The 14,014-nt window shown below is 36.2% G+C and overlaps 1 protein-coding gene across 1 annotated transcript; it reads right to left on the bottom strand.

The window, feature by feature from the left end:
* Window positions 1–302: 302 nt before the first annotated feature.
* On the bottom strand, window positions 303–1,112 carry LOC130048041 (craniofacial development protein 2-like). Its single transcript, XM_056144037.1, has one exon. The coding sequence runs from the start codon at window positions 1,110–1,112 to the stop codon at window positions 303–305; it is 810 nt and encodes a 269-aa protein (XP_056000012.1).
* Between the last annotated feature and the right edge of the window lie 12,902 nt (window positions 1,113–14,014).

Raw genomic sequence — 14,014 nt, 5'->3', positions numbered from 1 at the left:
TCTGCATGTCTTGTTTAGAAGCTGCTTGTTCTGTCTCATAAGCTAGCTTTTAAGTGTATGCCTTTCTGTCAGCTCTTGCACTCCTCTTTACTTCCCTGTCAATAGCCCGATATTCTGCCTGGAGTTGGTCCTTTTGCCTCTTGGATTTTGTGGATAAGATTTTACTTTTCTTCTCTTTTCGTTCTTCTACTATTTTCCATGTTTTATCTGAAATCCATTCTTCTTTTTTCTTTCTCTTTGGGCCAAGTATTTGTTGACTATTTTCTATTAATACTTTGTTAAAAGTTTCCATATCGATTTCATCAGGATGTTCCATGAGTGTTGAAAACTTGTTTTGAATTTTTAATTGAAAAGATCTCAGGGTTTTTGTATCTTTTGAATTTTTGGATGTTGATTGGAGGTGGTCTTTGATCTTTTTTCCTTGATTTTCTCAGTTTTAACTTGATTTTTGCCAGTACTAAAGAGTGGTCACTTCCCACATCAGCCCCTTGTTTTGCAACCACATCGAGAAGACTACTTCTCCATCTCTTGTTGATGATAATATGGTCAATTTGGTTCTTTGAATGACCATCTGGTGAGTTCCATGTTGTCTTATGGATGTCTTTGTGCATGAATATAGTTCCACCAATTACTAGGTCGTTTTCTTGGCAGAAAGTGCATAGTCTCTCTCCGTTGTTGTTACATTCTCCTATTCCTTGCTGGCCCATGATGGTTTCTTTACCTTGGTTGCATTTTCCAACTTTAGCATTTAAGTCTCCAAGGATAAGCAGAACATCATGAGATGGTGTGTCGTCTACTACCTTTTGTAGGCTGTCATAGACAGATATTTTCTCTTCATCTTCTGCATCATCTGTTGGCGCATAGCAAACCACAGCAGTCAATTTGGCGAAGGCTGAGTTGTACTTTGCTGTTATTATTCGCTCACTCACAGGTTTCCATTCTAAAAGACTTCTGTGGACCTGCTTTGTTGTAATAATGGCTACTCCTTTGCTATGATGGTCGTCGGTTCTTCCAGAGTAGAGTATCTGATGTCCTGATACTAGTTGTTTTGATCCACTACCTGTCCATCTGGCTTCACTAACTCCAAGGAGCTCGATCTTGTAATACTCCATTTCTCTCACCACTTGTGCTAGTTTTCCTGTTTGGTAGAGGGTCCGCACGTTCCAGCAGCCCACTCTACGGGTTATTTTCGGTCGAAGGACATCTCATATCGGGATGCATGATTCACCCGTCATACTTCCAGTGTCCTGAATGGTGTCAATCCTTCTTCCATCATTTTGTTCTCTGGTTAAGGTTTCTGTAGCGTCTGTTGTTTAACATGTTAGGGTTGCTGGCCCTAAGCATAACCCCCTGAACTCGGAGGACCAGTGGTTTTCTGTTGGAGTTGTCCTTCCCTTAGATGATTGCTTTCCCTTGCTTTCGTGTTCATCTACACGGATTTTCTTTCTGGATTTTCTTCCATAGCCTTTGACTTGCCAAAGCCATCCACAAGGCAGTGGAACTATTTGACCCATAGATGGGGCAAGGTTGGTGAGAGCCAGGGCATGTCCACGCGCCGGTGGGCCTACACTCTGCACCTCTAGGGTCCTTACTACTCCGAGATCCCCTTCATGTTAGCCTTGAGTGCTAGACCCAAGTTTCCGTGTGTTGCCCTGAGGAGGCGTTTGAAGGAGTCTAAGTAATGTAGAGGCTATGTACTGGCGGGGCGAGATTTCTGCTTTCGCTACTTTCCCTTTCACCTACAAGTAGGCTAGCCAGCGGCAGTAAGGATCTATAGGCGTTTGATCTTTACCGCACTAGACGCATATCATTACTCTGTGATAAACACCAACACACAAAATAAGTATATAACTAAGTATATGCAAGGTGAAGATAACGAACAGTGATCAATCTCATAACTTCTACAAGCAATACAAAATAGATAGTTGGGCAAACACGGACCCCTGGACACACCAGAGGTGGGATCAGGTGCCTAGGAGGAGTAAGCATCCCCTGTTGTATATATTATATTCCGATTTTATCTTTTATGTAAGTTTTAGTTATGCATAAAATAAACCACGCAGCTACTAAGATCTAAAGAAATTCAAAATGGTATACTGCTGTCGTGTAATTTCTGTCTAATCAATATGAAAGTAAGCTGATAACGTCATGACTATACATCGAGTGATGTTGACACATGGAAGGAATTTGGGAACGAATTTACTTTGCCAGTCCCCCAAAAGACCGTGCTAAACTATAGCCTAGTACGCCGATGGCGTCTTTTTTACAATATGCAGTCACGTTAGCGATTGTCAAATTTAAAAAATAAGCGTTTTTTTTCAGGGTTTTGACCAAACATTTGAATTCCTTGACAGTTTTTCATGTTAAAAACTTCGTTTTAAACGATAGTTTTTAATTGGAATTTTAAATACGATCAATAAACAATGAAATTTACATCATTCTTCAAAATGGCACCCGTTGTTAATTTCGCACGCGCCGATTCTGCGCAAAGCGAATATTTACGACTTTGACAGTTCAACATGTGTTCAATGTCAACAAATATGTGAATGAAACTTAAAGATCTTGTGAAAATATGCGATTCTTTGGAGAGCATAATTCATTGTATGATACAAGTAGGTCTTATTCTGAATCTTCGTGACTATTTGCAAATCGTGTGGTTTTGGAGTATTTGGACTGCGAAAAGACTCGTCTTGCAGTATAGCGATAGGCACGTTTGGAGATTGCAACAGGTAAGTATCGATTAGAAAGTCATCTTGGTTTGAAAATCACAATTTAACATTGGAAAAAATCATTTTTATCACATATTTTTGGGTTTATAAATGTGCTCAAGATTTCGTAATTCATGAACTGCAAATTTCTAAAAAAAAAAAAAAAAAAAAATAATAATAAAAAAAAAAAAAAACTATAACAGATTGGTATAATTTTGGACGAGAAGTGTGTGAAGTATATTTGGAAAAGGTAAGCTATTTATTATCATTATCTGAACCTGTTTTCATTGCAAGTCACCGGTGGGGAAATGGTGTCGAAATGTTTACTTTTGCATAGCAACCAGGATGTGGGTCGCGTGACATGCGCATTGCGTAAACTTCCGGGGACCGGCAAAGTAAATTCTTCCCGGAATTTGTTATTGTGTGTCATGTAAATACGTCGACAAAATGTGGAGTATTTGAATTATATGACATGGGATATATGGAATATATATGTGAAACGCTTAGAATTTATTGATATTATGAAGGTATGTTGATTTCATTCATTGACAATTTTGTTTAACGGGAAAAACATTCCATGTAGCATGCCGATCCAATTTTCCTCTGTCACACACTGAAATAAAATTACAAAAGTAGCACATTACGCCGTATACTTTTAGAGACTTTTTATACACCGTATGAAAGGTCATAAATTAATGTACACGGCAATTACTGCTAAAATCGTCTGCTAAGAAAACTTTTAAAGAAAACTGCATAGCATCAGTGCCAAATTGAAAACATGGTCTAAAAGGTTTCGTGTTTAAATGTTTAATTATTTCTTACTGAATGTGGTAGGATTCTATCAGTAATTCTGATAAACTATGGGTGTTTTATCGTCAGTTAGACCAATATTTAAATCCTAGGGTAATGTGCTACTTTTCCATTTTCTATTAAGGTACATCCGTGATCTATTTATTATAGTCATGCAATGACGTCATACGGAAGAGCATGTTTGTCATGTTGTTATGATACAAAATGTTCTCATGTAAACAACCAAAATAGTTTTTAAGAGTTAGTAGCTCTCTCTCTCAAGGTAGGATAAATTTTAAAAATTATGCAGTTTACGTGCATAAATTGCGCATGACCTGCCTTAACATACCCGTCTCTCTGTGTAGGACAGGTTTTTAAAAATTATGCAGTTTACGTGCATACATGGAGCATGACCTGCCTTAACACACCCGAGGATCGCAAGGTCCCGTGTCACAGCAGGTGTGGCACGATAAGTGCCGAGCACAGGCTTAAATTTTGCAGCCTTCGCCGGCAGTGGTGACGTCTCCCTATGAGTGAAATATTCAAATCAATTTGGCCGATACATGTATGTGGGGGTTGCACGGGGAGAAAAGGAGAAAAAATAAAAGAGGGGGTGGATATATAAGGATGAGAAAATGAAGAGGTCAGACAGAAAAGGGAAGCAGAGAACGAAATGAAGAAGGGGGCAGGGGAGGAGGAGGAGGAGGAGGAGGAGAGAGAGAGAGAGAGAGAGAGAGAGAGAGAGAGAGAGAGAGAGGCTATATATATAGACAGATAGATAGATAGGAGTAAGTCGTGAAATGTGAAGATAACGAACAGCGATCAATCTCAGAACTCCTATAAGTGATACAAAATAGAGAGTTGGGGAGAAACGGACCCCTGGACACACCAGAGGTGGGATCAGGTGCCTATGAGGAGTAAGCATCCCCTGTCGACCGGCCACACCCACCGTGAGACCTATATCTTGATCGGGTAAACGGAGGTATCCATGGTCAAAATCAGTGTACCAAGAACGGTCTAACTATCTGTATAAAACACGCCAGACACAGACAGCATTTGACCCAATGATAGGTTGTATCGGCAAACTAGATCGTGATAACGACCATAGAATTTGCGAAGTGCTGACTTTAAACGAGACTGTTGAAACCCCAGGCGCACCATCAACTTGTTTGTCTGTAGCCTGCCTCGATTTAAAAACAGAACAAGTCCTTTGCCAAAATTGTAAATTCCATGATCCAAGGGTGTAGGGATTTAGTTGCAGGGTGGAACCAAACTTATTATAGTGATTAAAGTCTTTATTATTTGAAAGACTTCTCAAAGTTTGCTGATACAGCATAAGTACTAGATGCATATTTAGGAAAAGCAGAAATGGATATACCAAGATTGTGAATTTCGCCAACGCCAAGGGTTTTGACTCTAGGAACGGTCCAAATTAGTTATGTCATGTTATAGATACAGAACTGTTGCTCTGAAAAAAATATTGGGACGGAACAGAGAGCTACAGATCTACCCCTTATAAAATCCTTCGATTTACGGCGCACAAAAAGCTGTGTACGGTTGAGGCCTGATATATTTGCTTCCTCTCGGGTCCGTTTTCCGTTTTGTAGTGTCAAATCGTCTGTAATAGATGTAAACACAGATATTCAAATTTTATTTGTTTGGATCCACTCCTCCATTTCAAATACCGTATTAGTTCCATAAATTGAATTTAGCAGCGATTATATTACGGATTCCGGGAGAAAATTAAAATGGCTAGATCTACATAAAATTGTGTATTCTAGACAAACACCGGTTCTATGAATTGACAGAGAAATAACATTGCTTTTTATGCCACCTACTTTTTTTTACGAGGCAAGTAGTAAACTTGAACATTGGGGGGAGGGGGTGGGGGGTGGGGGGAGTCCCGATTTATTTTTGGGTCTGGATACCGAACTCATTCCTACTCATATTTTCTCCAATTTTCAATCTTGCTCCCAATTATGTGTCCTTAAATTTTCATCCTACAGGAGTCAGAAATGAATAATATAATTTTGTTGCACTGGAATGACATAATTATTTATATTTGTTTACACATAGGGGCCTACCGGAAAGAGAAAAAACAACATAATCGGGGCAGGCCTACATATATAACTTATACATGTTCGGGGCATTGTCTGAATTTAACTGTGCATGTGTTCTGTATTAGAACATATATAGCCCATTAGTGCAAACCAAAACTAAATTCAAAAAACGAAATTAAATAAAAAACGAAATTAATAATTAGGAAACGAAATTATTAAATAAAAAACGGAGACTAAATTAAAAACGAAATTAAGAACAGTTTTTGAGAATATAATGTGTGTGTCAGTATAGCTTAACAAGGGAGGAAACATGGCTCCTAATTCTTTGATTTACGGTGATTTCATCATCACCAATGGAGTTTTACAGAAATCTAATGACATTACAAAACAGCTAACTTATCCATTCACTACACGTTTATCTACTATGTTCGCTGTATCGGGTTACAGGATTTCTCCAAAATTACTTCAACACTAGCCCCCATAAATCTAGTAAGAATATATAGGGCTCCCACCAGCCATGTACCTCAGCAATCACTTGACTCTACACTAATTAAGTTTTTTGGCGGTGTGATACGAAGTTATAATATTGAGCTAATATTGAATTGATTGATCAATAGATTGAATCCACCTCATTAGAAGTCTATTGGCACTTCACAATTATCATGCAGTTTGGTTATTCTGAAATGAGGATGTGAGCATATGCCCTAAATTTTTTATTGCGTTGGTATGAACCACACGATAGGTACAATGTAGAACAGAGAAAACGTCTTTGTCTCTCTGGAGGATGTGCCAGTAATTTAAAAGCTTTTGCTTTATGGGTTGTACATGTATTTGGTGATAAAAACAAGGGGTATACTCTGTTTTTGCTTTAATTTACACCTGATAACAGAGGTGGCTCGATCGTAGTTTATCACTATAGACCCTCTTTAGAGGGTTTGTTTTGAATTTTTATAGAATTTCTTCAATTCAATTAATTTATTCACTCAAACCATTCATACAATGGTACACGAGGTGCATAAATATATAAGTTAGTATTTAAACAACATTGCCAAAGGTACAAGTACATGTATAGAACTAATACATACACATGTATGTGCATTAGCACGAAATAAATGTGGAGGGCATAATGCATATAATTTAATATATAAGGACAGCAGACTAATTCATGGTATGATAATTGTTTTGTTTTTTTAACTGAAAGTTTCATGTTGTCGTTAACTCTCTACATTTCAGTGTATTTGGTACATGGCAATATTTAGGAGCCCAACATTCTTTTCGTAGAGTGGGTAGTAATTTACATTCTAAGATAAAGTGGTATTCGTCGGCTAATTTACCAGTAATTTCCAACAATTACTATCTTGAAATACATCCTCATCACTTGCGCGGTGGCCGAGAGGTTAGAGTGTTCGCCCCCGCATGCAGAAGGCTCGGGGTTCGCATCCCGGCCGTGACACACCTAAGTCATTAAAACAGGTAGTGACAGTTCCATCACCAAACGCTCGACATCAGGTGTGAATGTCACGGGTCCTCGGAGATGACCTTAAAAACGGACGACCTGTGTCGCAGTAGGTGTGGCACGCTAAAGAACCCTCACTGCTCAATGGCCGTAAGCGCCGAGCATAGGCCTAAATTTTAAGCCCTTCACCGGTCTTGGTGACGTCTCCATATGAGTGAGACGTTAAATAAAGCCATCGTCATGATAACGCACATGGTAGGTTTTGCTGTTTACCTGGAAACTTGGTTATCTGATGTAGTACGAGAAGGCTCAGATCGCCAGTGGATGATGTATTTATTGCATAGATAGAGTTGTCTGATTCACAGTATGTTTCTACTGCCTCAGATTTGCATGTTTGTGTAGAGTGATGTGATATCATAGGCTAGCTGAACGTGTATAAGTAAGAAAATATATGGCTCCCATCAGTCAGGTACCTCAACAACCACTTGACTTTACACTTGGTGTGTACCAGTGTGGCTGCTAAAACTGGTGGTCTTTGTTTATGCCAAGCGCTCAATACTTTGCGATGTCATGTAGAATTAATGACTTATCAGTTCACATCAGTACAGTCTGTTCCTTTTCTTATTAATTAATTTCGTTGTTTATTTAATAATTTCAATTTTTATATAATTCTTTTGGGGGGGGGGGGTATAATAATTTTGGGGTTTTTTTTAAAATAATAATTTCGTTTTTTATATATTAATTTCGTTTTTTATTTCGTTTTTGTTTTTATTTAGCTATTTCGTTTTTATTGACTAATTTCGTCTTTTTTTTTTAATTTAGTAATTTCACTTTTTATCTAAACTTGTTTTTTTTTAAATTTGATATTTTTGTTTTTTTATTTAATAATTACGTAATTTATAAAATAATTCTGTTTTTTATTTAGTTTTGGTTTGCACTAATGGGCTTCCGGACAATATAAATACAAGACAACATGACAGAGGAACACATAATTAAAACAAAAGTTGTTGTTAAATACAGAAGATAAAAGGGTAAATTTTAACAGCTATTTGACTTTAAGAGCACAGTGAAATAAATTAATGTATATGCTTATGCCAAGGATAACCCATGAAAGCCATATGAATGGGGTCCTTCTGATCTTATAATATGACATACACAATATATTATTATTATTAGCATAACAAAATCATGTAAACAAGAAAGATATTGAAAGACATTGATTTGAAACACATAAGAATACTTTTAAATATCTTGCATTTCAACACAGCAGTGCCGAGTATTGAAAATTGCTGGAATACAGAGCTTTGAATAAATAACAACTGTAATAACTATTTATGAACAAGACAATGTGGATCAATAATACAAGAAGTCACTATCTACCATTTTCTTCATTTCATTGAGTAAATGTTTTTTAACTGCAGATTTGAATGAAAATGTATTATTTATACATTTTATTTGATCAGGGAGAGAATTCCAATCTTTGATGCCGTTAAAATAAAAAAGTTTCTGATTCCATTTTCTAAACCCTTGGTAAAAAGAAATTAAGCTTACTTGATCTAGTCGATCTGGATGAACAATTTCTTCTAAAATTATTTTTCAAATAATCTGGATATTTTTCATGAAAAATATGAAAGACGTGATTCAGTCGAAGCTGTTTTACTCTATTGCTAATGTTCAAATACTCCAATGTTGATACTACTTCCAGGAGATAAATCTAATAACTTTGTTTTGAATAATCTATAGTTTTTTCTGAAGTTTAACAGTCAAACCTTCGTACCAAGATGTACACGCATTGTCAATATGACACTGAATAAAAGCAGTACAAAGAGATTTTCTAGACAGTAGAGATAGACATGATTTATGCCTGTATAAGAATTTCAGGCGTTGGTTTGCTTTTTTGATAATACCATCAACAATTTGTTCTCCACACAATACATTATTCAAAATAACTCGTAAGTATTTGACACATGATTTACAAAATACCCTTACATTCCATAGAAAAAGAACTACTATCGATGGATTTAAGGAGATATGCTACACCAGAGAAAGTTGATGTAGATGAAACGTGTAGGATATGTACTACAATATTTTGAAGTTGACAAAACTTTATTTTGTCAAAAATGCAGTTTTAGAAGATAATCTGAAAAAAAAAATTAAAACCCTGCTACCTACAGTTCATCAATCAGAATGCTAACCTATTGAGCTACTCGTCTAGATATTTGAATTGAAAAGGAAAAGTCAAATATTGCTGATATTGCTTTTTTCCTCCATGTCTGGGAGGATGACATTGACCTGTTTATGCATCAACGTTTTGCATAATTATGTAAAGATTGCGATCTGAATATGCAATAATCGTCTCATTGATTGGGATAAGATGTCCCTATTTTGTTATTATGTAATCCAAATCTTGTAATGTAAAACGCTAGTGCATAATCTTACCCCAGCCTTTATTTTGTTTTGAGTCATATGTTGAGGAATAAATGACAAAACCTCGCTCAGATTTGATGTTATCTGTAAGTTCTACAGATTGAAGAATGTAAAAACAAGCTATGTCGAAGTCAAAATAACTCAAGTCTGTCAAACATTTGTGGATATATTCTACATTGCCAGAAATAACATTTTTCATTTTGATTTCAGATGTACTTTATATATATACATTTATGTTTATCAGCTTCTATTACCCAAACTCTGCTCACCGTAGCTCGTTTTTGCTGTCATAAAAAATCTGAACAAAAGAATGATTGAGATTGAAAATTTGTCATTTATTACAATACCAAATGACGAAAGAAATCTTCAACATAAGATTTTGGGGGAAATTAGATAATACATTCTACATGAAAGTACCTGCAAAGCTAAATTACTCAAAGTCTGATTTCTCCCAAAGAAGACAAAATAACTTTAATAATGCTACGCTATAAGGTGACAAATAAAAATTCATCAAAACAAACCCAGAGCAAAAAGATGGCGAACAAATAAGGCCAACCCAAATGACGAAAAAGCCTATATAAAAAGATTGCATAGCACCGGAGCAAACCTCCATATTGAGGACGGAAAGTTGGGGTGGTGGAGGGTTGAACAAAATGAAAAAACTTTGATCCGCTTTACAATTTGTATTCACTGAATCCCATGTATATGAAATGGCTAACGTGTGCAAAACACAAGCTATCGCGTGCCTATCCAAGCCATTGATTGGCTAACAAACTTGAGGCCCCCAACGGGGTAAAGTTATATGAGGTCCCCAATAGGGTAAATGACACATATATACGCTTTAAACATAAATGCTATTATGTTCCATAATATTGATTGCATAAGGCACTCGCTAACGATAATGGCAATGTTTACTAATTAGACGTGGTAATGAGCATGTGGTGGTAATTTTGAAAATATAGTGGTAATTCAATGCAACCTGGCCTGTTACGCTAGAATTTCATATAATTAATTCATAACTCCTAATTTTGTATTCCTTATAGGGGTTATGAGATTGATCACTGTTCGTTATCTTCACTTTTGCGTAAAGAATAAATCATGTTTGAAAAGGAGTAGTGGAAGGAAGATTTTTGTTTTAAAATAGAGAAAACAATTCTTTTACATTTCTACCTCCTAATTAGACATGTATACAAATATAATAATCTATATCTAATTATAATTAAATATTTTCAAACGTGGTTTTGTTCCCTCCTCATTTTATGATTGGTCAAATATCTTCAAAACAGATAAGATACTCACCCCTATACCAAATATACAATGTATTATTTGCTGCATATGTCGAGATGCATTGCGTATTATGTTGGGAAAGTGCCCTGGGGTAATCCCAAACCCTATTTCATCATTGTTGAAATAGATTTAAAACAACTGAAGTCCTGATCTCCAAATCATATATATTTCTGCTGCACATATCAAGATGCATTGAGTATTCTGATGTAGAAGTGACCCGGGATCACCCCAACCCCAATCAATGTTTGATTGTTCAGATATCTTTGAAATGTTTGACATCCCAAACCTTAAAGGAAATACATTCTTGTTGCACATGACATAATGCACTGAGCGCCATGTTTTGTTCGTCGTTTTTCCATCCCAGTTGCCCATCAAGGATAAAAAGAAAATTCCGAAAACTTATTATACATCTACAGGAAAACACAAATCATCTCCCAAAAGATGATTTGGCTAATGCATTAAATGTAAGACGAGTTCAGAGAATCAGGTTTTTCTACAGAAAAATTCGTTTTTCAACTCCCATTTTGGTCTCAGGTGAAAAGGAAAATCATTAAACCTTATTGCACATCTATGAAACACCACAAATTACCTTTCACAAGATGATCTGGCTATTTCGTAAATATGAGAGGAGATCTGCGAACCAGGTTTTTCTACAGAAAACCGTCGTTTTTCCACCCCAATAGACCCCCCCCCCCCCCCCCCCCGTTTGAAAAAGAAAATTCTGAAACCTTATTGCACATCAATACGACACCACCCATCCTCTTCCAAAAGATGATTTGGCTACTGCGAAAATTGTTAGAGAAGTTGTGGAAACCAGGGTGTTTTGGTAAATCAAGTTTTTGTGTGAAAAAGAGTAATTTTTCGACCCTTATTTGGGTCGCAGGGTAAAAAAATGAAAATTCTAAGACCTTATTGCATATTTACAGAATATCACTAATTATCTTCCAAAGGAGGAATTTTCTATTGCGTAAAATGTATCAGAAGTTCTGGGAACCAGGGGTTTATCAAAAGAAAAAAACTACTGCACGTTTTGCATGCCCCCAGGATAAAAATGTAACATCTGAAACCTTATTGCACATTTACAAGACATTACCTATCATATTTCAAAAAGCTTAATTGGTCACTGCTTAAAATAACAATGGACTTTGAGGAAATAGAAAGTATGACAGACGGACGGAGCAGGGTAACAACAATAAACCCGAACGTTCTTTAGAAAGCGCTGGTATAACATAAAGACAAACTCTATATTATACTAATAGTGATAAATCAGAATTTTTTTAATATGATTTAATTCAACGAGGTTTACTTTTTGGTTCGAATCTATCCCGCAATGCGGGGAAATGTAAATTATACACTTATATCAACACATTAAGTGCCGGAAAAGAACTTGAACGTGATGACATAAAATAAGAACTAAACCATTTTTCTAACCCCCCCCCCCTTCTAAAGCCCTTTTTTCGTTCAAATTTGTACGAGCAATAGTTTTGGTGGGTACAAGATGTATACATATACATGTACTATAGACTAGCTATGTAAATACGGATAAAAGTAATGAAAGTGTAAATTTTGTTTATACCAGCCGTTGGTATACATTAAACTGACCATATCAAGAATAATATTTGATTGAATTAGGCCCTCAAATTAAATATGAAACTATTTTTTACTTTCTCTTCTGCACGAGTGATATTTTAATCAAAGAAAAAAGGTGATTATCGATTTTTGTTTGAGCTATTTTACTACTTAATGCCAATAAACTTACTAATATTGTGTGTCCCTGCAGTTTGGGTGGTTGCATGATGTCTGATTACCGGCCTTTAGGCAATATATGATTGATTGATTAATTGATTGATGTTTTCCGCCACACTCAACACTTTTTCAGATATCTGGTGGCGCCCAATTTTTATTGGTGGAAGAGAGAACATGTATGAAGGCAGCGATAAGCATTTGTACCCACCGCGTGTGGACGATAGAATGTTTTGCGTCTCACTGTGCATAAGAGTTCCACAAAGGGAAAGAACTATTGGGCAACTCGGAAATTGCGTATTCTGGGGCAAGTTATACGAGTATAAACTGGTTTGAGTCAGTCTACGCTTTATAATCGGCGAAGCGTAAACTGACCCAAACCAGGTTATACTCATATAAATCGCCTCAGAATTAAAGTCATTACTTATAATTTAATACAGGAGACAAAGATACTAACCTTCGTTTATGAAAATGTACATAAACTCGGAAAAATACAAGTCAATTGAGCCGCGCAGATTCACATAGCGACAACGACAAAGCGACTACCTGTGAAGGTCGCCATCTTTAATCTTAGTTCTACGGAGCCTAGCCTATTTATTAAATTATTGTATCGAAGGTGAAGTATGTCATGACAGAAAATATATGTAGACTATGCATTCAATGCGTATTTCGCTGCCCTTTAGAGATCGACTTTGAAGTCGCTCATCTCCGACAGATTGAGAAAATATCTTCAAATATCAGAAAATGCAATAATTTGCGGCTTTTAACTATGTGAAAATTTCTACTACATGAAAATTTACCCTTGCATGCAACGTTGTCATTAATAGTAAATCCAACACAAGAAAATATGTAAGCAAGTGACAAATCGCTATGGAGCGCCATAGCTGCCTTAAGGTATTGTACATCATATTACATTAGTGTATTCCAAATATAATAAAGGGTCGGTTCACTATGTTATATGGTCACCACTCCTTCCTATAAGATGAAAGGTACATAATAAATGGTGTTTTCCATATATAATAGAAGGTCGGATCACTATGTTAAATGGTCACCACTCCTTGTTATGTAGTAAAAGGCAAATAATAAGTGGTGTGTTCCACATAATAAAGGGTCGGTTCCATATATTAAACGGTCACCACTCCTTGTTATATAGTAGAAGCACATAATAAATGGAGTACTCCATAAAGGGTTGGTTCACTATGTTATATGATCACCACTCCTTCTTATAAGGTGAAAGGTAAATGATAAATGGTGTGTTCCATATAATAGAAGGTCGGATCACTATGTTAAACGGTCACCACTCCTTGTTATATAGTAAAAGGCACATTATAAATGGTAAGTAACACATTACAACAAATACATCTAGTGCATTAATTGGTGTGCAGATTATATCACATGGTTGAAAAAACACATTAAACGGTGGTAATGATGGTTTATTTGGTGTCATATTTCAATTAAACGGTAAACAAAATATAGCAATGGGTCAATACATGACACCGTCCGGTCACCGTTACAATCCAAAGGGTGTTTTCCCTACTAATGTC

This window comes from Ostrea edulis, chromosome 1, assembly GCF_947568905.1.
Source record: "Ostrea edulis chromosome 1, xbOstEdul1.1, whole genome shotgun sequence".
NCBI classification, from domain to species: Eukaryota; Metazoa; Mollusca; class Bivalvia; order Ostreida; family Ostreidae; genus Ostrea; species Ostrea edulis.
This window is presented reverse-complemented; position numbering and strand designations above follow the sequence as displayed.

Excerpts from the sequence above, each read along its gene's own strand:
- LOC130048041 (XM_056144037.1), bottom strand. The coding sequence starts at position 1,112 with ATGGAGTATTACAAGATCGAGCTCCTTGGAGTTAGTGAAGCCAGATGG.